The sequence below is a fragment of the Amblyomma mixtum genome, chromosome 9 (genome assembly GCF_055824585.1).
Source record: "Amblyomma mixtum isolate Tamu chromosome 9, ASM5582458v1, whole genome shotgun sequence".
NCBI lineage: Eukaryota > Metazoa > Arthropoda > Arachnida > Ixodida > Ixodidae > Amblyomma > Amblyomma mixtum.
In genome coordinates, this window is record NC_143020.1 from 36,499,378 (window position 1) to 36,526,196 (window position 26,819).

At 44.6% G+C, this 26,819-nt stretch overlaps 1 protein-coding gene across 5 annotated transcripts in view; it reads left to right on the forward strand.

Annotated features, from left to right (window-relative positions):
• LOC149328742 (ATP-binding cassette sub-family C member 1-like) overlaps window positions 1–26,819 on the forward strand; it is a 61,204-nt gene that overhangs the window by 6,383 nt on the left and 28,002 nt on the right. For all 5 annotated transcript variants that reach the window (XR_016285482.1, XM_089559720.1, XM_089559716.1 and 2 more), the window contains 15 exons: window positions 612–788; window positions 3,412–3,537; window positions 3,970–4,107; window positions 5,589–5,726; window positions 5,809–5,870; window positions 7,148–7,276; window positions 11,228–11,392; window positions 12,891–13,065; window positions 15,475–15,729; window positions 17,749–17,952; window positions 19,907–20,053; window positions 22,430–22,514; window positions 23,203–23,396; window positions 24,289–24,465; window positions 26,448–26,615. Coding sequence is in view for 4 of the 5 variants with exons in the window: in XM_089559720.1 (XP_089415846.1) it covers window positions 612–788; window positions 3,412–3,537; window positions 3,970–4,107; window positions 5,589–5,726; window positions 5,809–5,870; window positions 7,148–7,276; window positions 11,228–11,392; window positions 12,891–13,065; window positions 15,475–15,729; window positions 17,749–17,952; window positions 19,907–20,053; window positions 22,430–22,514; window positions 23,203–23,396; window positions 24,289–24,465; window positions 26,448–26,615 (2,340 nt within the window). In the remaining variant the exon portion in view is untranslated. The remainder of the gene's footprint in view (window positions 1–611; window positions 789–3,411; window positions 3,538–3,969; window positions 4,108–5,588; window positions 5,727–5,808; window positions 5,871–7,147; window positions 7,277–11,227; window positions 11,393–12,890; window positions 13,066–15,474; window positions 15,730–17,748; window positions 17,953–19,906; window positions 20,054–22,429; window positions 22,515–23,202; window positions 23,397–24,288; window positions 24,466–26,447; window positions 26,616–26,819) is intronic.

Below are 26,819 nucleotides of genomic sequence, written 5' to 3' on the forward strand. Positions count from 1 at the left end.
TGGAATAAGTGTAGACACTGCTGCAACTAACCACTAAAACTTGAAATAAATCATGCTGCCAACTTGCTGCGCACTCTGTCTCCGATGTGCTTCTCGTTCCTCATTTTTCGCTGAAATCATGTGCTTGACACATCATTATTCTGCGAAAATGACATGGCTTGCTCGTACTTGACAGGCTTCTTGCTTGGTAGCCACCAAACATTTTGTGAAAAGAACAAAATTTTTTGCCTTCACATTATTAGTCATTGCATAAAGGAGTGTGAGTGATGTTTCATTTAAAAGAGAAAGGAGTGTGAGTGATGTTTCATTTAAAAGAGGCACCAAGATACACATTGGTAACTATAGCTGGAAAGCAATGGCTCGTTGTACGGTCGAAAAATATATTGTTTTACGTGTTCATGTTACCGGAATGATAGTATCATAAAACTGCTAAAGCTCATTTGCAAGGTAAACAATTGCCTTGGATACGTTTTAACCAAGTTTAGTGATTGAAGTGAACGTTGCCAAACTGCGAAATGAGTGATGCCCGTGAATGGTGCCCCGGCAGTGCCGTTATTCGTTGCTGCCACCCTGGAAATAGAAAGTAGCTATGTTCCTCTCTTAATCCGCAGGACGCCTCCTTGACGTGGTACACGGAGACGCCGGACCTTCCACGCTGCTTCCAGGAAACAGTGTTGCTGTGGGCGCCCTGCCTATTTCTCTGGGTCACCTCAGCCTTTGATATTGCTGCCATTAAGAGGAGTCATCAACCACCACTGCCTTGGACATTCCTCAATATCACCAAAGTGGTCTGTGTATCTTTTCAGTATGAGCGCTTCCGCTTGGGCTTGCCATTCCTTTGCTTCATAAGCTTCAAGGTGCAAACAGCACCCGCTAGAGGTGTGTTTCACTACGGAGATGGTTAGTGTATCTCAGCGCCTCTGTGCCTAGCAAATGCAAACTATGCGCATCCACGTCTAGCGGGGCGCCGCGTACAGCCATGTGCGGAGAAAAATATAGCATGTTGGCTGAACGGACGTCGAAGGCGTTTTCGGAGTTTCAGAGGTGTTTTCAGAATGTGCGCGCCGCTTTGGTTTAGTATTCTAATCAGCGGCATCACACTGTGACATTTGTGCTGCGTTCTCATTTTCAATCATTAGCCAAGCCATTTTACGGTAGCGCCTCTTAATGGTACAAGCAGCGAAATTTAGTTAGTCGCAATTTTTGTATTAATCAGAGCCGCGAGAGCAGGCTCTCAAACGCGATGGTCTGCTCGTGGTTGCGTTTCACGAGAGAGACATGGAAGCTCGCTCGTGCTGGTAGGCTCGAACCGGTGGCGTCTTTTCCATTAGGCGTTGCCATGACTACCAAATGACACTAGTTGTTTTGCTGCCTGAACAAGGTCATGGGCGTGAAAGAGGGTGTAAACACCTCTTAGAATTCTGCCTTGTTTCTAAGAGGTGTTTAGCTAATAGTCTATCATTGTTCAGTGCTATCGGGGCGTCGCATGCTCTAGTGGGGAGCGGACAGCGTTTCGCTGCTGCCGTGGAATGGCCGGAGAGGCACTGGATATGTGGAAGGTAAGTGCGGCTCTTATTAGAGAGTGCAGCTTGATTACTGTCAACATTTCGCGATGCAAACTAATTGGTGCAGGGTGATGGATGGTAGGGAGGGGGGGGGGGTGGACTTCAGTACTGCGGAAGATAATAGCAGAGTAGAGGATGCCCTCTCCAATGCAATCGAAAAGCCAGCTGCAAATTACACTGCTGTTGCATAACGCTAACAAATGCGACACCTCGAGCTGTAGGTAACTTTTTTTCGCGCGTCACACTGCTCTCATTTTATTTTTTTCTTCTTGGTAATAAACAGTTGATTTTATGTTTTGTTACAAGCGTCGCTTATGCAAGATTCATTTATAGCGTTTATGCATGGTTGGCGCGACCGAACCTGTTATGTATTGCCTCACCTGGCCCGATAACTGAACGCCATTGTTTTTGGGTATTTGGGGAAAAAAAAACAGTATTTTGAAGCCCTCGTCTGCAAGAATCTGAAAACAGGGCCAAAGAACTTAAGGTACGAGGTTAGGAGCATGGTGTGAGGCCTGTTCGCGCTATTTACTATGCGTTAGGTCTCTACGAAGGGTTTCACCGCAATATTCGAAAAGGTTTCACCGAAATATTCCTATATTAGTTTGCAAGGGTGAAACTAGAACTGCGACTGAACAGCGGCAAGCTGCTAGAAAGGAATACATTTTACAGCGAGTAACAGTGCATTCATGGACGAATGCAACTGACCATCTACCGCAGGTGTCCTTTGAAGTGAGAGCTAGGTAATGACAGCACTCTTGTAGGTCCGAATAAAGAGAGGCGTTGATCTCAACTGCTACGGCACATAAATACACAGCTGAAGTAAGGGGCGAGGTCAGTGCCGATGAAGGATGCGCAAGTACTCACTGAAAGGAAAAGTCTTCGCGGTCTCCGCCGAGGCTCGCAGCTTATACATGGAAAAAAAAAAATTCACAGATTATTTAACTAGGTCCTTAAATAGAGGTTTTGTGAAATTAATTTTCTGTTGCTCGGAATATGTGCGTCGCTAGTGCATCATTTTGTACTTTTAAATATGAGCTCGACCACATGTTAGAGGATGAAGGATTAGCTTTCATTGAGTTCAAAACAGTAAATAAAACCAGGGTCCAACTTTATGAACACTTAGAGGATACGTCAGTTCCCCTGCACCAAATCACTAGATGACCGGCAGGTCAGCAAAACACTCTTGTCTTCTTTGAGTAATATTCATGACCACGAAACATTAATTTCCATGTTATGAATATTTTCAAAAAGCGGTATTATTACCCCAGTGTGTCATTGGTTCGCATTTTAGTCGTTATAGTAACACGGATGTGTTTAACATATAGTATTTAGAAAGGAAATATTTACATATTACGCAACAGCTTCTATATCACGGTTGGCTTCCGATAGTCAGCTGGATGTACTAAAATTTCGGCTAATTCGTTGCAGCCCTTCCTATCATGGTAAGAAAGAATTGGGTGGAGAGGGTCTATGCTTTTTAGGCACAATTTCGAAAGACTCTATTAACTCATTCATAAAAGACGTAAATAGTTCAGCTTGTCCGACTGAAACCAAGAAAAGAAAAAGAAGGCGCTTTCCCGTCACCCCTGCAGTTAAAACTTCCCGTCTCCCGTGCGCATTGCTGTTTGTAGCAAATACGACGTCTTCTGAGCATAATAATTTTGAGTAAACGGTTCGTTTTACAGTTCACAAAATTCACCCCATGTGTCGCGCAGTCCGGCAAAAGCAAAAACGATCACTAGTTTTGTGATCCAACAATTATTCACTGCTATGCCAGGCTATTCCATCGATTGTGCAACAATGTCTTCTTAACACTGATTTTTTTTTTTTCGTTTTTTTTCAGCTCCTCTCACTCATCCTTATTCTTGTGTCAGTGGGGGAGGTTGTCCAAGCACTGGTGCGGTATGCCGAAGGATTGATCGTGTTTCCAGTAGAATACTACTCTCCACTCTTACGCGTGGTCACATTCGTGAGTGATACCATTCCACTTTTTTGTGATCCAATATTTTTACGATGCCTAGTGTATTCGCTTTTTTGCAAGACATGTTTTTTGCACTCATGACCCTTTATCAAGATCGGATGTGGGCCTTGATTATTTTCTTGCTTTCAGATCTCATAAAAAGAGAAACAAATCCTGGAGACCAGTTATATCGAGAGAGCGCAACAAATGCATTAATATAATACATTTTTAATTGATGTTTTACTTATTCGTTAACCTAACTGTTTGCAATTACATCTTACTATGTGAAAGTTGCTCAGATTAGGCGATGGTTCACCAAACCCTAATTACGAGGCCGGAACACGCAGTCTAAAGTGCCGAAAGAAATTTCACAAAGAATTTTAACCTAATAATGACAGTCAACATACAGTTTCCATGCTCCGAATTCCTCCCCCTCCTCAGGTTCTGGCGCTAGTTTTGATGACGACAGCTCGTCGACGTGGAGTGTGCACATCCGGGCCGTTGTTCATATTCTGGTTGCTGTTGTCGTTGGCCTCTTTTGTGCGGTACCGATCCATCCTGCTGGAAGTTTTCCGTGAGGTAAGGAATTTCAGCTAATGCCGCACATGGCAGTGAATTTTCACGCAGTAATATGGCTTGAAGGTCTCTGAAAGGAGGTAGTCCAGCTATGATCAAAAGAACAGAGATGTGCTGTGATGGGATCCGTCTTTAAGATGATTTCTCACCGCTGTATTGCATTCATACTGAATGCACCCCCTGCACGCGACTTTCAGACCACGCACCGCCTTTATCAGAGCATTCCCAAGCAGCAAACGTAATCGGCCCAGTATTCGAAACGTATTCGTAAAGGAGGGTCCTACAAACCCCCAGGGTGAAAGCATTCATTCGCAATGTTGGACCCATGACCCGTGCTACTTGGGTTAATGTTAGAAAACGAACAAAAAGAACTATTACTATGGCGAGATTCAAGAATTCATTGTGACGAGTCTTGAGAGAGCAATATGCTTAACAGGATTGCAAATTCAGTGTAAGAGTGCTACTGGTGCAACGGCTACTCTTGCTAATTTATAAATGTATTTCACGTCATTTCAGGCTAAGAATGAAAAAAAGAGGTATATAAGAGGTTACAGAAAATAATGATATTGTTAGCCATCATATGGCGCTCCGCAGAGTGTATAGATATTTGATTAATACTTAAGAAAAAAAATTAAGCAAAAATTTGTTATTCACCTCAGAGGCGACTGCGTTTAGGTAAGTGGTTGAGAGGGTTCCTAAACAGCCGCATAAATTTTGTCTTCACGTAACTGCCGTTTCGTGCTTTTTACAAGCATTCAAAGAATTTCCCTGAAATATAAAAATAATAATCGCGTCGTTCTGCGCAGTTGTTACCACATTGCAGCGAGCCACCGCGGTCGCCCAGTGGTTATGGTGCTCGGCTGATGACACGAAAGACGCGGGTTCAATTCCAGCAGCGCTGGTGGAATTTCGATGGAGGCGAAATTCGATGGAGGCGAATCCCACACTTAGGGCCAAGATTTGGTGCGCTCGCTTGGACCCCACCCGTGACTGCGGAAAACAACACACCGAGTAATAGACCGCAGGAAAACTATTTAGGCATCTCCTTACTGGGTGAACTCCCTCAGTTTTGCAGCGGCAGCAGAAAAGAGGATCCTTACATTCCGTCCGCGCCGCCCTTCTGTTTCCCGACTCTCCACGTGCGCTGCACGTGCGGTCACCGCAGAATAGAAGGAGAAAGAAGGTGCCGCCCCCGAGATGATGATGGCGCCTCTGTACCACTGTCTCCTCGGCCTATCCGAGGGACGGAAAGGAAGGGATCGAGACTCGGTGGGCGACAAGAGAGAAAAGGATAACGTTTACCTCTTTGGGAGGGCGAGTGGTAAAGTGGGTTCTCTCAATTTACGTGAAATACCCCATATATGATAACGAGGGAGCCATATTTTTAAACCATAAAAATATTCAAGGACATCTTCCAGTTCGGCAGCAGGTAGAAGTGCATAACCTAGTAATCCGAATTATCTCTCTTTGTGTCGTGGACGTAGGACATGGGATCGATATCGGATGACGAGATCGAGTGGCGGTTCACTACTATCGTGATCTACTTTCCTGTCATCGTGGCGCAGTTGTTCTTAAGCTGCTTGGCTGATGCCACGAAAACAACAAGCACAAAAAGGGCTCCTGTGAGTGTCCGACCTCACTGCAGGTGGTGGGCAGTAGCACTGCAATGAAATAACGTTTCTTTTTCTGCTATTTTTACTCAAGAACCAGTGTCCCGAACGAAATGCATCGTTCTTGTCGAAGCTCTTCTTCTGGTGGTGCAACAGGTACGCTTCTGCGTTTGATGAATTCTAACCGTCGACGAATGTGACACAGCTTTCTTTGTTGTATCTAAACCTGATATTGACTCCTCAAGGCGGAAAGCATGGTTAGGTTTGCATGATGCATAGCTTACAACCTGCTGTGACTTTACAAGCAAACCGAATAGCTGTGGCCACTGAAGACAGCAAGCGCCCTGGTATAGTTGCTAGCAAGTAATCTTCTGCTGTTATGCAGTTTCCTGCAGTTACCCAGTGTTACTTTCATGAAACAGAAATTTCATTAAAACTATTTTTGAAAACCAAGTAATGTTCGGCGTTCCCCGCGCACCGTCAAGTGTAATTGAAAACTAAACGCTGAGTATGGCGGCGCAGTTGTGGGCTGCGGCAACCGTGCACGCCTTGAAGCCATCAAACTTTCGAAGGCTGCCCCCAAGAACTGTTATTCACCTTTTGATAACAAATAGTTAAACAAGATGAGGCATTTGACAACTTCAAGAAACTCAAAAAATGTAGCTTTCAGAAATATATTTTTTTCAGTCAATAACTTCACCGAACTGGTGTCCACTTCAAATGCAATCTATCTTTCGTTGGGAGTTGACGGCTGCAGAGAACAGAAACTTCAACTGATGCGAACATTGTCGTTAATACTCAGAAAAGCAGCGTCATGTCCAAAACATACCACTGAGACTCAAAGCTGTCGGTATTGAATATTTTCAGGCCGCGATTCTGTAGAGTTTTGAATATTTTAAGTTTCGACTGGGCCCTCTCATTTGCAGGAGTGGATCGCGAAGAACCGTTGTGATTTGTCGTTTGATTGCCGTGATGAACATTCTCACTGATATTTATTAGCTATTGGCTCTGCTTGAGCCAATAATTCACTCAGAGGCGTTTACTCTAGTGAAAGTTTTCATATGACGAGTTCTATAGCTTCATACGTACACAATTAGAAATTTTATAAAGTCAGCATGGTGCATCTGGACTACATGGAAGCACGTGCGGAAACTTACTGACTAGATATGAAGTCATATGCACGTATGGAAGTCGTATGAAGATTATGCGGAATGCTTATAAACTCTGCACAGACAGGATATGGATTTTCTTATATTTTTCGATATCTTATGGACTCCATATTCGCATAATTCCATACAAGTGGCCCGTATGAAACACTTCAGCAGGATACAAAAAGCCTACATCCTAATTTCAGCACTTTCCTCTCATCCTAAACTTTTATTCATCTATAAAACATCCGATTGTCATAATGCTTTTCTACTTTTTTTTTCCAGAATGATCATACTGGGATATAAGAGACCACTGCAGATGCAAGATATGTGGCTGCTCGATCAATCCAATCAGACAGCCAAGATCTCGGAGGAATTTTCCTACCATTTTGAGAAAGAGAAGAAGAAGAGAGGGTACGTGCGTATAATTTCGCAATTTTGACCTCGCGAGTAGAACTACGCATCGCAGCGTGCAAAATCCTTCAGCTGAAGAAGGCTGCGGAGCGCCTATTGAAAAATGTACAGTGAAGCAGTATGTAGTGAAGAAATGAAATTGATTACTTTTCTAATTTTATTTGATAGTTTATAGAGCGGTTGTACTAGGCAGATCGACGGGAGAAACTAGCCCGTTTAGAGTAAAGGGCCTTCAATGATTCCTGCGTCCCTGCTTGTCAGCGCTCTCCACTGTGAAACAAAATAAAAGCACCAAAAAACCTAACAAAACAAACGCTATGCTGCCTAATCTTTACTGGCATTTGTCCTGTATTTCGCATCATTTATTGTGTCAAGAATCTGAAGAGCTCCGGTTTCCGAAAGATTGGTCAATGTGCATGCCGGTTAGACGCATACGGTTGTTTCTGCGAACATTTTCGAAAATTCCCAAAAATATTGGGTTAAATATAGCAAAAAAAAAAGGTGTAGGATCCCACTCTCAGCTCTGGCGGCCATAATATGCTGAAAAACCCCTCTATTACCGAGGTGGTTAACATGACCCACTAATTTAATTTTTAATTATCTTAGCTGGGTGGTTAGCCCCGTTTGGCAGTTGGATGCCATGATAAGAACGATGTCATATCAACTTTTTAAACGAAGAAAAACTCAATTCATAGAGCCTTGCAGTGCGAAGAGATCCGACGCTTTTTCTCACACGCGACCGAAACTGAGCGCACGAGGAGCGCCGGAATTATGGCGCAAGCGAAGCGTCCGCTGGTAGCGTGCCGCAATCAATGCAGCGCCCACTTTGAAACGTGTGTGCTAACCTTCCTCACTAGAGAACCTCGGCGCTCAGCTTAGACCACGGTAGGCATTATCGACTGCTTCGTCGCTCGGAGTTAGGAAAATTGTATCATCGTCTGCTACGCGGCCGTCGCTTCGCTTTTGGCAACACTGATAAGCACACCTGGCGCTCTGCTTGTCTGGTTAACTCCGGAAACTTTTTTTATATATATTTTATTTTTGTCACTACTTTTAATGAAAGTAATAAAGGCTCTATCCTATGACAGTGTGCAGATTGCTGTTTAACGGTAAATAGTGCCGGTATACCGACATACGCTGTATTATTTTTGTGAAGCGTCTATTTATTTAATGCGGTATCGGCTTGACTGCTACAATAAATGAGATTTACTTGGTAGATGAAAAGATTCTAACTGAAAACACTGCAATTTTAGCACTAAGGTGCTACGTACCGGCTGGCTATTCAATACGTTTGCCATGTGCTGGATCAGACACGTTCCGTGCTGTAAAAAACGCCAATACTTAATTAGAAAACCTTCTCCGCAAATTTTCAACGCTCTTTAGTTGTAGCGCAAACAGGAATGAATGAAATTTGTACCTTTTATAGACTTAGTTGGTGTGTAGCCCCACTTGGACACTCCAGGAAAGAACTAGTCTATGGGATGAAAAGAGGCCGTTATAACATCACGTGTTCAAAATGCTTGCCGTCCATTGCGATGCACAGTAGATTGCTCTCTTTGATGGAATTCACAGCAGTGATGAGCATTTCGCGGAGAAACTTTTTAATTGATATCTTGATACCCTCCTTCAGGTATTCGAGGTTCGCTGGCTCCGTATTGAAAACTTCGTTCTTAACGTATCCCCAGAGCAAGGTTTCGAGTGGTGACAAATCGGGCGATCTTGGCGGCCACGTTGAAGTCCCCCCCTCAGGCCTGTCCATTGGTTGGGAGAGGTGCTCTCCATAAATTTCACCGCGGAACGAAAAAAATGCGGCCGGGCTCCGTCATGCTGAAACCACATTTTTTTCAACCCGTCCAGTTGTAGCTCTGAGACAAATTCAGAGACGGTGCCTTTTAGGATGCAGTCTGTGTACTTTTTCCCATTGAGGCCCCCGTCGATGAAGTAAGGACCGACAATACGGCTGTTGTAAATGCCACACCAAACATTTGCTCACCATTTTACTTGGTGCTTGTGCTGGCGTAGCCAATGTGGGTTCTCGTAACACCAGTAATGCGCATTGTGAAAGTTTACATTGCAGTCTCTACAAAATTGAGCCTTGTCGGTCCAGAGAACTTTGTGCAGGCATTCCGGGTCTTCATCGCATTTAATTAGGCACCAATTGCGAAAATCGAGCCGTTTCTGAAACTCAATCGGTGTCACTTCCTGGTGAAGGCACACATGATTGGGGTGGTAGCTGTGCCTTGATAGTGGTTTCTGTACTGATTCTGGACTTGCTTCGTACTCGTTGGCGTCCCTGACCCTTCCTTCTGGCCTGACAGAAACGTACGCGAGGACATAAATGTCAAAACCGTCGGCTGCGCTCTCTGGTCTGTTCCTTTTCTGAAAATAAACTAATCCAGTAGACATAGATCGATTAAATATCGATACGAACGTGGGACGAGTCGGCGCACTACGACCAGGATGTTGGGCAGCATACATTCAGGAAGCCAGCTCCGCGTCCACTTGCGCTCTCACATCACCGATGCGATTACACTGTCCACCTTCTCGGCAGTGGAGATTGGGGTCACGCTGGCGCGGCCATTCCCACAATTCACACAATGCGGCGTGACGTGTTAATCGTAGGCGCCACTTCCACACGTTCAAGTGATTTGAAACACTGGCACTGCATTGGCCTTGTCACACGTGCCTCTCCAAGACGAGCACCTGAAGTGCAAACGACCGCGCTCTATTGGGGAAATTAAAGCTAACAGCCGCTACCCCTACCGCAAGAACAACTTCCCGATAGCAGACAGTCACTGCCGTGTAAGCTCTCCTTTCCATGCTGATAAAGCTTTTCTTTTGCGGACGTGGTTCCTGATGCGCAAAGATGATAAGAAAACTGATGATCAATCTAGTGAGCAGGCGCGCGCCTTCTGGTTTTTGCGTGCTGCCGCGCGCCCTCACGCCCACCCGCCTATTCGCACGCACGCACGCACGCACGCGCACACGCACACGCACACACGCACACACATGCACGCCCGCACGTACGCACAAATGCGCCTGCAGATGCGACCTTCAGAGCTATCAAAATCGACGTTCCCGTAACTGACAATGACTATAATTTTCCGTACTCCGAGTGACGAAGCAGTCGATAAGGCAGGCCTCAGTCTAAGCTAAGCGCCGATGTTCTGTCACCGCCGATGTCACCTCGTGCACTCAGTTTCGGTCACGTGCGGAAAACAGCGCCGGATTTCTTGGCGCTGCAAGACTCTAGAAATTGAGTTTTTTCATCGTTTCAAAATTGATATATCAAACTCTCAATTGGGACTAAGCACCCAGCTACGATAATTAAAAAGTTAATTGGAGGGTTTCGTTAATTATTTACATTGTTAGAGGGATTTTGCAGCATATTGCATCCGCCAGGGCAGATAGTGTGATCCTACACCCATTTTTTTGCTATATTGAACCCGATATTTTCAGAAATAATTTTAAGTGTACCCTGAAACATCCGGCCGGTACATTAATTTGGACTAAGATAGTCACTCATGATTCGTGCCTCTATGAGCGGCTTTTGTCTTATCGAGGGCATCAATCCTGGCTCTTCATTAGGTAAGAAGCATAAAATTAAGCTTATTGCTGCGCCTCCCAAAATTATCAGTTACGACGGCTTTTTGAGAGTGAAAACTTTTATACAACGCCCTTGGCAAACCTGAGAGCCGACCTTCAACACTCAGTCTAGTAACCATCGCGTGACCAGTAACGTCAGGAAATGGTCATAAGTGACAGAACCGCTGACATCCCCACACCTGCGATCATTGTGGAAACACAGGTGGCCTCAAAGTTAGCGCGTTGTAGACTTTACGGAATGTCTTAGCCATTCTAGAAGACAAGCGGCTAAGAAGCAGCTTTCGTTGGTCTATCAATCTACGCAACAATTCTCAGAGACTTCTCAACTTTTTCTTTTTGGCCCAGGGCAGTGGTGAGCAAGAAGGCCGACGCAGATGGCCGGCGCCCTGTGGTGTCCATGATTGGAATAATGACACCCCTGTTCCGCACCTACTGGCTGGAGCTTACCCTCGTGGCATTTGTGAAGCTTGTGTCTAGCTTGCTCACGTTCGTCAACCCGCTCATCCTTGAGTGAGTGTTCGCTCAAGATGTCGTATACATCAGCGTTCATTACGTTTCTCCTTTCAATGTTTCTGCGACAATGCTACTGGCACTAGCTTTGTTTCATGTATTATTTTATTGTTTACGTCATAGCTTTGTTGTATTTGAGTTATATTTGTTGTTTTATCTTAATGTTGATCTGTTGAATGCTCACGTTAATACCAGACCGCTATCTTGTTGACTAATCTATGCCCTCTTTCCACCACCACAAAATCTATCAGCACTAATTGTAAATAAATAAATAAATAAAACATTTTATTTACTTCGCTACGGGTGAAAGGTGGGCAGTTGTTCCGTGAAAAAATGAGAGCGTTATACCAAGCTAAATACCGAGCCGAAAATCTCGCGGACGCTTCAAGAACAAGTTTATTTCAAAACATTTTTTTAGAAATGATTGACAACTGTGGCTGCGGCATTTTAGCTGACAAGATTTCGAAAGATTGAGCTATGTAGTGACGACGACGCTTTGATGACGGCGCAACCGAACAATGCAACACATGTTTACCAGCATAGTAAAGTGAATTCCCCGATAGCCTGAGCATGCTCTTCAGCACTCCATTTGCGTTGAGCGGGGGTAGACAGCCGCGTGATAAGAGGGACTGAATAAGGCGACGCTGTCTGCAAATGGCGATGCCAATTGTTTGGTTTCGCAGCGGCTGCTAAGAGAACGTAGGAGCCCTGCACTAATGGCCCCTTCCAGTTAGCTGTGTGTGTGTGTGTGCGTGTAGGGAGGAGGGGGAGGGGGCGCAAAGATCGCTTTTTAATATTATACGTTTATCACCGCCACCACCACCACGCTACTGCAAAAAACGTGTTTTAAAGGAAAACGATGTAAGCGATGAGTTCAGCTGGCGTTCGCCGAGCAGTGATTAAAACTCCGCAAATGAAAGGCAAGCCATAGCCACACTTAGTTTCTGCCCCGCAAAGGTGTGCACTACGTTTAGATTCGTGGTTTTCTGGCCCATCCCACTAAAATAAAGCCACTCTCCGATTACTCGACCGTGACGTACAATTTCAGTTTTGGGCTGCTCGACGCCCGAGTGATGATTTTCTGATGCTCTAGGTGTATTTTACTGTGAGCTTGGTTGCAAACGAGCCGTAATCATGTGTACGTTTGCCAGCGAAAAAAGAAAACGGGCGGCACCACGCTGGTCCGAACTTATCCGAGCTTACCCGAGTTACTACCCGAGCTTACCCGAGTAACTCGTGTAAGCTCGGGTTGCTAGGCAACGGCACAAGATCGTACGTGCGCCTCTGCAAGGGTGGTGCCCTACGGGTGTGTAGGCGGCAGCGGCAAGGCGCCATCTGTTGGAGCGCAGCTGAAGCGGTTGCTAGGCAACGGCGACTCAAGGTCGTTTGGTAGCCGCACCGCCACGAGCATACGCGACCAGCCGAGCTGGGCTCCTGTAGTGTTGCTGTCGCAACAAAAATGGTCCTAAAAAAACAAACATTCCTCTCGTCCCCGCAGCATGCTCATCTCGTTTGTGAGCTCCAACGACCCCCTGTGGCGTGGCCTGCTCTTCGCCTTCACCATGTTCTTCTCGGCCATGCTGGAGTCCGTACTAAATGGCCAGTACGACTACCGTTTATGCGTGATATCCATGCGAATGCGCTCAGCAATGATCAACGCTATCTATAAGAAGGTAACTGCGGTCTCTTCCTGCCTCACAGGCTTCATGAAATGTCCCAGCTATCTATCTGTTGAGTACTTGTATGGGCTTTATTGAGTGAAACATTGAATTGTATTGAATAACAAAAACTGAATTCTTTCTACTGATATAGAGGAAATGGGCGTAGGACATGAAGCTACAAGGGCTCCTTAAGAAGGGCCTAACGCCAAGTCTTGTCGAGCATTTCATGAATTTAAGCAGTAGGGACCACTGGGTTAGGCACGGGCCACTAAAACGATCGTTTATGTTCGCATATTATTTGTAACTAAAAGGTTTGCTGTACATAGAGGCCCTCTCGAGTGCAGAGCAGTAGTACAACTCTTGAAGCAGCCGTCCGCTGCTGCACAATTTTAGTAATGTTTCTCTCGTGTAGATCTAATAACCGAAGTGTTATAATACAGAATGATCAATTAATGACACAGGAAACATGAGTGTGTGTTCTACTAATTCTTGCGTTCAGTGCCTACATGGCACCCTGAGACCCTAACCTCCCACCCTTACTGTGAACTTATTTCTCTTTTTGGGGCGCCGGGGACGGCCCGCTGACGCGTTTTTCGGGGACCTTCCAACTAGTTGTTTCAATGAGCATCTTCTACGTGTATAGTCAGGGCTATCAGAAGGTCGTGCACCCAAGCTGAGCTTGGTAACTCAACGGTCTCAGTACCCAACCCTGCTGGATGTCATCAGCGAAATGTGTATTTACGTTTTATTAGCCTTCCGCGATATTACGTGTTACCTCGAACGTAAGAACGTCCAAATCTCGTTTCTTATTGTTACAGGCTCCTACGGTAACGTCTTAAAATACTGGCCGTTCAGAGGGAATATTGTTGTGTTGAAGCAAATATATTACGTGGCGTAATTAACGGCTTTTGCAGTGGAATATAAGCGCAACCCTATGAAACCACCGCGTCAAGGTCACACCGCTAAGGACGACTGAATAGAAGCACAACAATTTTGCGTCAATCCGAATCCGACTCATACCCTTGTCGGCATTCGCTAGGCCGCAGCGGTTGCTTTGCGGCTACAGCGTTTTTTCTTATTTTTTGTTGAGCGCCTGTCGAGATGCCCAGAGGGCGTGGGCGGGGAAGAGGAGGAAGGGGGTAGAGACAAGCCATCGCTGGAGCGCAATTGTGCTTTTGTAAGTTAGGCAACCCTTGGAATCGTCTAACGCAGGAGCTTTGCCGATGTGAAATCATTTTTGCACTATTAGATTGTTTAATTTTGACCTCCGTTCTGACGTTCAACGGTTTACAAGGGTCATATTTCCAGCCTAGGCTACTTTTTCATCTAAGTTGAATATATTTAGGGTTTTTCGGGTTAAATAAATTGGGATAAGAAAAAATCTCTAGCGGCAACTGCGGAAACCGCATTGGAGTAATGCGAATGCATTGGCGCCTCCTCGCCGCCTAACTGCTTCTCTAATGCCTCTATGTCGATTGTGTCGTCGCGTCTGACAATCGAATCACATATTTCACCTAAACCACAGTTAATGCACCTTACTCTATAAATAATTCACCTTTAATTAATAACTAATTTATTTCATTCACACTTCATTCACAATTTTAACGCAAGCAATCTAGTTCATTTATTCCGGAATTGATTTATTTAATTTACATTAATTCGCAATTGATTTCCACTAAATGGCCTTTAATTCATTCCAATGTACCATTAAGTCACATTATAGCCACATTATTCCACCTTAACTTATAAGTAGTTCGCCCTAATTCACTCTAATGCCTCTTAATTCATCTTCATTTACTACTAGCGTTTCTATAATTGTTATTGTTGATTAGATTTCAATTAACTCCAAAGCCCCCATCGTTTCACATCGGTATTCATTTCGGACATTCAAACTTTGCGCCGCGCGTTGGCTCCGCCCATCTTTCCGGTCACATGGGCCAATCAAGTGGTATGTGTGTCACGTGGCACTGCACTCCGGCTATTAAAATTTCGCGCCCCTCCCGGCCCGACCACGCCCGCTTTTGGTCACTTTTTGGCTTAATTAATTAAATAATAATTCGATCGGCACCAAAATTTTTACTCCGCATCCTCGCATCATCCTCCTTTGAAGATAGCCACTTTTGAGACGATATCTCTTTATAGTTTCCCGCAATCGCTGCGGAAAGGGTTTTGGTGACAGAAAGCCGCCGAAATAGCCTAATAATGCTTTTGCAATAATAAATCAAGTCATACTTGAATAAGAAGCAAGGAAACCTTTAATATGATGCTTCATACCTTAGAAGCATAGAATGTGAACGCAAATATTTTTTCTTTGAACAGCTGCACTGTGCGACGATGAACGCTATGAAGGTGGTTTACATGTCGCAGTAACTTATATCGATTGCATCCTTTGGGGTGGTTTTGCACCACCTGGTTACGCAGACTCTGGTTCTCTCCAGCAACGCGAGGGGTCTCTACACAACGGGAGAGATCGTCAACCTAATGTCTGTGGACACTCAAAGAGTGATGGACTACGTCGAACTGTTAAACCTCATCTGGGTAACTCCCTTGCTGATCTGCATCGCGATCTGGCTGCTGTGGGGGCAGCTAGGCATGGCCACACTGGGAGGCATTGCTGTGATGATTATCTTGCTGCCCGTAAACGGCGTGGTAACAGCATACGTCAAAAAGTACCAGGTTGGTGCAGCCTACTTTGTCGCTGTTCAGCAACTGCAGTCATTTGACAGTGAAAATCGGAACTATACCAAGGAAGTTACAGCTAAAAGGAAGAATAAAGAAAAATGTTGGTTGCGTAACTACAGTGTCCGTATTGAGTTTTTTGTTGTGGCATAACGAAGAAATGAATTTCGTGTAAACCTGATTGAAGTGACCTGGTTTGAGAGCTTACCCTGGAAACAAATACGGCCAGTTCGCGTGCAGTGAGTTATTCCAAAAGCGCCGAATTTTTTGTGGGAGCTTCATTTACGTGGTTGTTGTGTCTCTTCAAAGCTTTCGGAATATTTTTTTTCTTGTGTAAAGGCGACTGAAGTGTTATGACTTTGAGCAGATTCCCACATGCAATAAAATTTAAAAAATAGTGCATCTTCACGAACTCCCTGTTCCTTCTCCTGTTGTATCTTAAGAGCTATGCAATGCTAAATTTAGCCCTATATCTTGCAGGAAAAAAAAATGTACAGCTTATGTAGCGAAAAACAGTCTTTGCTCAAGTTCAATCGAATAAATAACTACATAAAATGACTGTGCTGCGATATCGATCCATAGAAATTGTCTCCGTGCTGTAGGTTTTATTGCTTACCTCTTGTGCTATGCCTCATAAATTGTTTGTTTGATTTTGTTTATGGGGTTTATGGTACCAAAGCGGCAATTGCTTTGATGGACGCCGTAGTGGAAGGCTCCAGGGAATTGCGACCTCTTGGGAACATTACCGTGCACTGACATCACACAGTACGCGAGCCTCTCACATTTCGCGAAATGCGACGGCGGGATCTAATCCAGTTGTAGTTGTCACCGAAACTAATAAACAAATTCTTTCATACACTTCTATACATGACTCGCCTTAATTATCGAGAGTAAATGCGATTCATACATGCGAGCTTCATTAGGGAGCATTTTTTGTCCTTTAATAGAAGGAAGAGGGAAGTATAAGTTGTGTACTGCATTAACAAATGCAATAACGATCAAAAGTCTGTTTCGTGCATTTTATTGAAGGTTGTCGTGCATTTATTTGAACTTCCAAGAATGTCTTGTGGAGGGGGGGGTGCGAGGAACTGATTCTCTAAGATTGCGTTGTATCATTTCGGGAGCCGCACGGATTTCCTTGCCATGTTCAAATTGAGACGTTAAAAAAATCACAAACGTTCAAAGGGGTTCAAGCAGCGGTTTATGCCTTAGTTTGCGCGTCTGCTGGGTGTTTGCGACCACTGAACTGTGCTTTAGCACCTAAAAGGCGCTGCATCTCGCCTTCACTCTGCCTTCGTTGCTTCGGGCGCTTATCCACTGAAGCATCATCCTTCTGTCACTGAATGGCTTGATCCCCAGACAGCCATTGACGCTCAGGTATACGCCTCTGAAGCTCAGCCCGTCCTGCTATCCATCCTTCTGTATTTCTAGTGAAGCAGCGCAACGGCAAGGGCAAAAGTGAAGAAAGAGACGAACGCAGCGCTGATATGTAAGAACCAACTCACCCACCAGTTCATATTGTACATCCTTCTGTATTGCTCTCCGAACGAACACAATCCGTTAACTATTCTTTCCCTCATGGTGCCGGTTTTACCTGATATCGTTCACTGGGTACAAGTCCAACGGCTTTAGAGGAAGCGCATTTCAGTGCTGTCACCATCTACACGTTTCTGATTGGTACCCCCGCTGTCCACATGACTCCGCCTACAGATTCTGATTGGCCGCTTTCCTACTCTACACGCTCCTTACTCTTCTATCCACATTCCAATCCGCGGCATAATATTAGAACTACCAGCACAATTGCGCGACGATGGCAGCAGTAAGTCTAGCGCAAGTATCATCGGCCGAAGAAGAACCTCTTAGCGAAGTAAGCTTTACGCGTATTGTAGGCTTGGTCGTCCGTGGGAGAGTTTGTTCTACTGTGTAGCGGTCTGAACAAGGCTGGTGTTGATGACAAACTGAATGCCAAAAACATAGCCTAACATATCTTGTTGGCACCACATGTCTTGTTTTCAGGTCCTACTCATGAAAGACAAGGACAGGCGTCTGAAGTTGATGAATGAAATTTTGGCCGGCATAAAGGTGCTGAAGCTATACGCCTGGGAGAAATCCTTCCAGCAGCGCGTGCAGGACTTTCGAGAAGAAGAGATGAAGTCTCTGAGGGTGCAGGCCTATCTCACTTCTCTCGTTACTTTTATTTTCCATAGCGCCCCATTCTTGGTGAGTGTTGTTATTTGTTGGATTTTAAATTTAAACTATATGTCGTGGCAACTAGGGTGTCCCAGATTGTTCTGCCACCACAGTGCACATCGGCGATTGTGGAAGATAGGGCAACCAAAGGAGCCACATCTTATTACACTCTATTTTTTTTTTACAGCTTTAACGCAATACTAATTCCATAAGTGTCTCGTTGAGTGAAGACCTGCTCCGAATGATGACAAGGAGTTTCTCGGACACGCTTCGCGCTCGTCAACCTTAGTAGTCGTATTAGACTCGTTTATGGTCTTTGCTTTATGGATGTTTAACGTTCCAAAGCAACTCAGGCTAAGAGGGACGCCGTAGTGAAGGGCTCCGGAAATTTCTACCACCTGTTAGACTCGTGATCTCCTGTCTACAGAAATTGCTCTGCGACGGCTGAACTAAGGCCTTTGCACATACTGTTTTCGTAATGCTGTGTTCAAAACAAAATGCAAATGCTTGAAAAGTGCCTTGGAATTGCTTCTTCAGCGTCGCAGAATAAAAAAAAATAAATCAGGTACTAAAAAGTTGGCCTTTATTTCCGCCGCGCTTCCGAAGAACAAAAAAAAAAGAGTTTAGGAGCCAGTCATCTGAAGCTCCAAGCTTATCGGAAAATGTAGACGCGTTTGGTTTGGTTGTTCGTACTGTTTAAGTCAAACAAGAGGGCTGGATACAGTCTGTGGCATTGGTTTGCTGTTTGTGCGAGGTGTTAGCGGGTGTCCAGTATTGATCAGTGAGAGAACAATGCACTTTATAAACAACACTAAGAAGGTCGGCAGGAACTTGTGCCGCAAGGTACAAACCGTTATTCGTATATCAATTTCTAGGAGCTATCCTCCCGTTCTGATGATGCAGCCTTGTGGAACAAGTAGTTCTGCGAAATGCACACAACTGCTACTTTTTTGGCGCATGATTTTAGGCATATTCTAAGTCCCGGATTTTTCGGGGGTGGGAATGTCTTCGATGCAATGTTAGACGACAAAAAAAGAATGATCAATAGCACCAATGAATGTGAGGTGAAGGAGACATCGCTGGTAATATTTTATTTTGTTGAAATGAATTTATTCTGTAGCTACCTGTCTAATGCATAGCCTGATCTGGACGGACTTTTTTTTTCTTTGTCGATGATGGTGATTCTTTGTAATGAAATATGTTAGTATTAAATATCTTAGCCTCCCATCGGAAATTGTTTCAAAAATCACTGGCATCAGTTGAGGCTACAGCTGACTAAAGTGTCTGGGTGAAGAGCAGCACAAATAGGTTATTCGCTAAGGAGAGCGATGCATATTCGACGAAGCTAGTTGTGCTAACACTGTGATTTATCAATCAACCTAGAACTTCGTCCGACAACACAGTCAGCGCTCACGACCTTTTTTTTCGAACTTATTTCGAAGATACGCGTTCCTCATTTCAATAATTGTTTGGGGTTAATTTGTCCCGTAAAAATTGTAATCTCTGCAAAAATAAGGTTATTTCACTCTTGGTGACATTATTTGCATGGTCGTTTAGAGGAGTGTGAGGGCAGTTGAACTGCTCTTAAAATGATTTTTAATATTACTGCTTCTTTCCTGTGTCTGCTGTAGCAAGAAGAAGTCATAATTTTATGAGCCACTTACTGCGCAGACAGCCTTCTCAAACAAACCCATTGCTTCAGAGTATATGATTTTTTTTCTTTTCGGTGATATTTTGGGTTTGCTACTGCTGCGTTAACCCTTAATACTAATTTTATAGCGCCTAATGAAAGAACATAAACTGTTTAGCTCCAGTGAAACAACTCTGAACAGATTTTACTTGCATCTGCAATGATTTGCCGGCAGAAAAATATCTCTGCGCTGGTTAGGCACGTAGGCAGGCAAACAAGCAGCGCGTTTTATGCTGACATGTTCGGTATGCTCGTAGTGGTGAGACACCTAATTAGGTTTTTCTTTTTTTTTAGATTGCACTCGCCAGCTTCGGTGTATTCATCGCCATCGATACAGCTAATGTTCTGGACGCAAACAAGGCTTTTGTGTCTCTTTCACTGTTCAACATTCTTCGCGTCCCAATGGGCTTCCTGCCTAGGCTCATTACTTTCACGGCCATGGTAAGTACATCTGGATTTATGATGGAACTCGCAGGGTTTTGCATTCATTTATCTTGTATAGGCCAAGACGAAAAAAAAAACGGCTGACTTTAAGATCTCCTGAAAGACCGTGAGATCATGATCGTTGATCTTTGTCGAATTCCCCCAAAAGAAAAAATAAAACCCACGTGTGCTGTGAGCATTTATTTGAAGTAAAGGGGATGGTTGGTTTAGTTTCTGGGTTTTAACCTCCGAAAATGACTGCGACTAAAAAAGGACGCCTTAGTGGCACGCTCTGGATAATTTCGAGCACCTGGGTTTCTTGAACATCTTGTCACACCGCACTGTACACGAACCTCTACCATTGAACATCGACAGCCGCGGCTGCGACCGAACCCTTCGCTTTCAGGTCAATAGCCGAGCACCATAACCACGGAGCCATCTTGGCAGCTCAGAAGAATAAAAACAAAATTACTGCATCTGATAAAATGATTTTAGCCCTTATCTTGCCTCGATTAGTAGTACGGTTCAGGTGCCGAATACGGAGGAAAAAATTGGAGAGCCCTTCAGTCTGCTTCATTGGAGAAATGCGAAAGCGTTTGCGTTGGAACGTGAACCACTTTTTTTACAAGTTATTGCTGTCACGTGCTTGTTGTCACGTTGATTACTTATTGTTGCCACGCCACTATCTGAAGAATTTGTAAATAACCTGCATTATAGCCCCTTCTGTACATACATAAACTCGTGTAGTAAATGGCATGATAGAGAAAAAATAAACTTTCGCGACATGTTTAAGTCGGACTTGAAGGCTGTGAGTGTAGGTGTACTTCTATGTAATGAAAAAAAAAATGTCCTTTCGTGCCCACCTTGATCGCAGATGGCATGGGTTCCAATCACAATGCCGGCGAGTTTCTTTATTCGAATGGTCATTTTCGTGCGGACACACTCTTCTCCCGACAGTTCCTGTACACGCCACCCATGAGACGAGAAATTTTTTCGCATTAAAATTCGTTTTGCTTCTTGTTCACGCGACCTTAAATCCTGGGCACTGAGACTGTAGTCAGATGAAAAAGAGTATAGCTCTGTCCGATACTACGTCGACGAAATGGTCATCACCATTAGTATTTGAAGCTGCGCTCAATTGTATGCCACCGTATATTTTACAATGGAAGCGAAGTATTTAGCGACCAGTCGGAACTCTACTCAAGAAACGATGCTGTGCTCACCACGCTGCAATGAACCTCTATAAACTGATTAGAGACTGAGTTGGTTCTTTTGAGGTTGCTGCCATTGGTACACTGTGCACCTGCGAAGTTAGGCGAATGGGACACGGCAAACTTCGAAGCAGAGGGCGGCTAGATATAATTTAAGCCACGTGGTATTGATTGACCTCAATTTATGTTAACAATTGCTTTATATTCAGCACAGTACCTCATTAGAATATTGAAGATAACCGCAAATAATGCATGAGCAACAAGGAATTCCACATGATCTTCTGGAAGGTTTCGTTTACCCTCACGAGATAGGGAGAGTTCATAAGCAAGCTTCAACACATTGTCTATGTCTTGATGACAGGTAGAGCTGAAGAAGTTGGAACGGCGCCCGTAAGGAAAGCTTACTTTCTACGGGGCTTACACGATCAAAGGACTAAAGAAATTAGCGCCACTGTTGGGGGCTATTTGTTTTCCTTGAAGCTAAGGTGTCAGCGCGGCTCAAAACTTGTCACCTCTAATTGCATCGGTAATGGCTACTCCCGCAAGTAGACAGAAAACATCACCTGTGCCACTGTGGTGGCATAGTGGTCTAAGCATACACCTGACATGCAAGAGGTGCCGGGTACGCTTGGTTGATGCAATTAGTACAAGCTTTCCTCTGGCCTGGGGCTCAGATTCTGCTGGGTCTTTGACTCCACCTTGTTTAACAAAAATACCTTCCCCCAGGCGTTCTTCGGCGAAATCAGCCCTGGCGCCACCAAAATCCGTTGTCATGATCAGAAGCATAACTTCTGCCGAAGTCATGCTCTCCGTAATAGCCCTCTGTACTTTTTCTTGACAAGTTATTGTAATTTTGTTAAGAATTACAGCTTGTAACTCAAAGGGCTTAGTTTATTGGCTAAGAGCGTCGCGACAATCCGTAAAGCTCAGATATTGTGCCCGCTCAGACCGTCGTTTTTAATACGTAAGCCCGCTTGACTCGACGTGGAATGCTCTCTAGTCTGAACAAAGTTTTTGCACACTCACTGACTATGGGAAGCTTCTGAAGCGGTAGGGTTCAAGAGCTCTGATAATTGGACGCAGGCAAGCGTGAACCCCCGTCGTGCAGGACATCAATATTGATGTAAATTGAGTCTGGCAGGGACACTGGTGTCTGTAACTACTAATGAATACTCTCTTGCAGTTTTTCGTGTCTGTGGGCCGAATCAACAAGTACCTGCGCTCAGACGAGTTGGATCCGGACGCTGTACGACGGAAAACGGGTGAAGGTATGTGCACTTCACTTTTTCAATACAGACTAGACACACAAAATTATCGGCTTTCGTCAAAAAACGTCACTGATGATTGCCAGTTTTACCATTTTGGACACAAAAGCAACCGGCCAGAATTATTAATGCCGCTTTGCGCACCCTTGATGTCTTGAGGACTGTTTTGTAAAAAAAAAGATTTCACGTTCTTTTATTCGTAGCATATTGCAATCACTCAGTCCAGCCCTTGGGCGCGGCCGAGCAGCCACCAAACCACGTGACGTGACGTCACCAGACCACGTGGAAAAGAAAGAAAGAAAGAAACTAAAAAAAAAAGAAGAAAAGGAAAGAAAGAAAGACGGCTGAGCATGGTGGCGGTTGCCACCACCCCGTTTAAAAGGGGGCGCTCCTATCCATCCATACATCCATCCATACGTCACGGAGGAAAAGATGCTGAGAAAATCGACTGCCGCCAAGCAATACCTCGCGCAAAAAGACCGCGCAATATGCAACGCAATCTTGGCTTAACCAAGCTAAGCCTGGGCATCTTTTTTTCCACTCATTCCTTCTATACATGCTCTAAGATTCATGCGCTTCAATAGACCTCCTGGCAACAGGTCCAGTATTTTGTGACGATGCTATGAGTTGCTAAAATACTTGAATGTCAGGCTTAGTATATCTGCCTATTTCATTCTGCCGTTTCTTGCAGGCGACTGCTTGGCAATGACTGACGCAAGCTTTGCGTGGTCTAAAGGTTACCAGGCAACTTTGGACGATCTGAATATCTGCATCCCAAAGGGTTCTCTGACGGCTGCTGTCGGCTCGGTTGGTTCTGGAAAATCATCCATGCTATCAGCATTTCTCGGTGACATGGTGAAGCTAAAGGGACAAGTCATCATTAATGTAAGTTTATAAGAATAGAAGGAATCTACGGTTTCAGTTATTCGGAAGCCTTACGTTACTGGAAAAGCAGCCTGACTGTAGCTGTTCGCTGAGGGGAGGAGTGCAGGTAGAGGCAAAAGCTATGTGGTTAAAATTTTCATTTTTACAGAGGTGACTTTGTTAAACATTACCCATTTCTATGATTAAAATTTAAGAAAAGCTCTGGGTTCTGTCGTCGTAGGTACGCTCCAGTACGTTCCAGTACAAAGAATAATTTAAACTCACTGAACATTCTTACTTTTGTTTAACGCACGAGATTTAAATGCGAATTTGATGTCCACCATAATCGAAGGTGAAGCCGATTTTGATATTTTTTGAGCCCGCTTTGTGGTTCAGAATATTAGTTGAGAACTATTAGCCTTCGAAAGTTTGTTCAGTATGCTTTTCCCCATTGCACACTATTAAAAGGGTTTTAGTTAGATTTCTAACACAGCAAATGTGGCCACCGTTACTAAATTTTATTGTCATGAAAGGAATGATAATTTCAGTTGAAATGTGTCCCCCCCCCCCCCATACACACAAAGCGACGTATAATCTAGACATCTCCAACACAGGATGGCCATAACAGTAATTTTTAAAGGCGCACTTCCCACCTTTGGCTTTTCCATACGGTACCGATTCAGCAATATTCTAGACCTGAGTTCCCCCCATAATGATCACGTCTATCAGTTTCGCATAGTTCTCGCCCCAAAAACCAAAAACATTCGGTTAGAATAACCAATTATTCGTCTAATATTTTACTTGTATCACCTACATAATGTGCGCTTGATCTCAGACAGTTTTTAATACAAATACTGCTGAGGCTAAAAAGCCGACCCTGTTAAAGCACTGAAACTTTTATTTTTACTTGCAGGGATCTGTCGCCTACTGCCCACAACAAGCCTGGATCCAGAACGCCAGCGTCAAGAGCAATATCACATTTGGCCAGCCGTTTGACGGCGACCGCTATGAACAAGTGATTGAAGCCTGCGCTCTCAGGCAGGACTTGGACATTTTGCCCGGAGGAGACGACACAGAGGTTGGCGAGAAGGTGTGTCGGCAGTTACCAACTGACTTTCTGGCACATTTCGTGCACAAAGGACAAAACGGAAAGGCACCAATTCCTAGGCGAGAGATGCTCATATGTGCCGATAACCAATAGCCATAACCAGACCACCTATGAGGAAGCCCGGCTGCTAGGATTTCTTTTGCTCCTCATCTGTGGTGTCAGGCGTCGCCATCTGTAGTTTGGTCAAATGCTTAGGGGAACCCCCCAAGGTGGAGTAGATTTGTAATAAGGGAGTAATTACTCATTGGCATCCACCCGAGTGCAGCCATACGGCTACAAAGGAAAGCTTGCAGTCCTGGTTAGCTGAATTGGTAGAGCGACTGTTCCGGTGAAGCGGTGGTCCTGGGTTCGATCCCCGGACCAGGACGAATTTTTCTTTAACTACGAAGTTTCTGAGAAAGCTGTATAGCTTTCCTTTGTAGCCGTAAGGCTGCGCTCGGGTGGATACCAATGAGTAATTACTCGCTTATTGCATCTGTGGTTTCAGGCGCATCTAATCTTTCTTTAAATATTAGCACAGACCATTGTGTACTTCTTGCTTCATAATTTACTGCGTTCTTCCGATTTAGATTGCTCATTTTGTAGCCATTATAGGAACCGCGTGCAATGTATTCCATATGTACTTTTCTTTTTTATTATATACTATAATAGTACGATGAAATTGACCGACTCTTCATGGCTGCATGGTGTAGTATGACATCCAGTATTAGTATGTTATTTGTACTATGCATGCTGGCTGATAAAAGTGTAATATTGGAACTAAAATGTAATTTCCGAAACTTCAGTTTCTGAAGACGGCACATGTAAAGCACTTCAGTGCTTGAGATATAAAGAGGAATTAACGCCAGCACTAGCACTTCTTTTTGGCCCATGCTGTGGGAAAATGCCTCCTACACTTAAGCCAAAGACTCTAGTAAGACTCTAGCCCGGTTATAACGAAGTCGGCGGGAATCGGAAATCACTTCGCTATATCCGCTATTTTGTTATATGTGGACTACGAAAAAAAAATGCAAACATCGGCATACCGATTTATTGCCGCTGAAAGAAGTCGTCCAGCGTCCCCTGAACACGTTTCGCGAGTGCGGACTTCAGGATTGCGGCTTCCATACCATCCAGCTGCGAACCAAAGATCTGGTCGAACTCCGCGATAACGCGATAACGATAAAAATGAGCCATGCTTCCAACATGCACAATGCTGCCGCGCTTTCTCCCTTCCTTGCGCACCGCGGCACCGACATAAAACAAAGCGCGCGCTGCCACACCTCCTGCAGACTGCAGACCAGCTGTGGCGCCGACTGCCTGGGAGAAATAGAGAACCGAGATTGGCCAAGACGGCCGCTCTCTGCGACGTCATCGAAAAAAAAAAATCGTCTCTGTTCTTTTTTTTACATTTTCCCCCTGCGCGGCGTGCTCTACCGCTCTACGCCGTGACGCCGTTCAACAGCGCAGTTGTGTGTCCTTCTTGTTCTGGTCCTTTGTCTGTAAGCGCTGTTTGTTCTCAAGCCGTTCAAGGACGGCGCAACACGAGACCGGCGTGCCGTGCGATGCAGTGAAGCAACCTTTCGCTCCGCAGGAGCAGACGACGCCACGAAAGGACGCCGTCAGCCGAATTTCGCTCTTATTTTCGAGGAAAAAATCGCCTCAAGGACGCAAAAATGTGTTGATTGGCAGATTATTTTTCAGTTGGTATTAAATCTCTTCGTTATATCCGCTGACGCGCTCTTATTTACTTCGTTAAAACCGGACCCAAAATGTATTGAAAATGCAAAAATGGGAATGGGAAATTGAAATCCCTTCGTTATAACCGCTATTTCGCTATAAGTGGCTTCGTTATAAACGGGCTAGACTGTATCTAATAGGAAGCATTTGAATACCCTGAAGCGGGAGGAACAAGAGTAGTCCAGTAAATGATAGCAGTGCCAGCAAGAAGAAGCCACCTGGTAGTTTTTTTTTCTTTTTGACAGGGTATTAACTTAAGCGGCGGCCAAAAGCAGAGGATCAGCCTCGCTAGGGCGGTCTACAGCGGCTCGGATATCTACTTCTTCGACGATCCCCTGAGCGCTGTGGACTCACACGTTGGCAAGCACATTTTGGACAAAGTCATAGGACCGAAGGGACTGCTGAGAGAGAAGGTATGCAGGACTGGTTAATTTAACCACTGACAGGACGTATGTCGTCTCACTGAGCACCTTAGTAGGAACGTAAAATACCAGCAGGTACCTATTCCGAGCTTACGAACACACGTACCATGAAAACACTGGGCAAGCACAAGTTTGAACACTAATAGAGTATAAAAGACAGATGAAATACTTTTAAAATAGAAGGCGTGGCAGGAG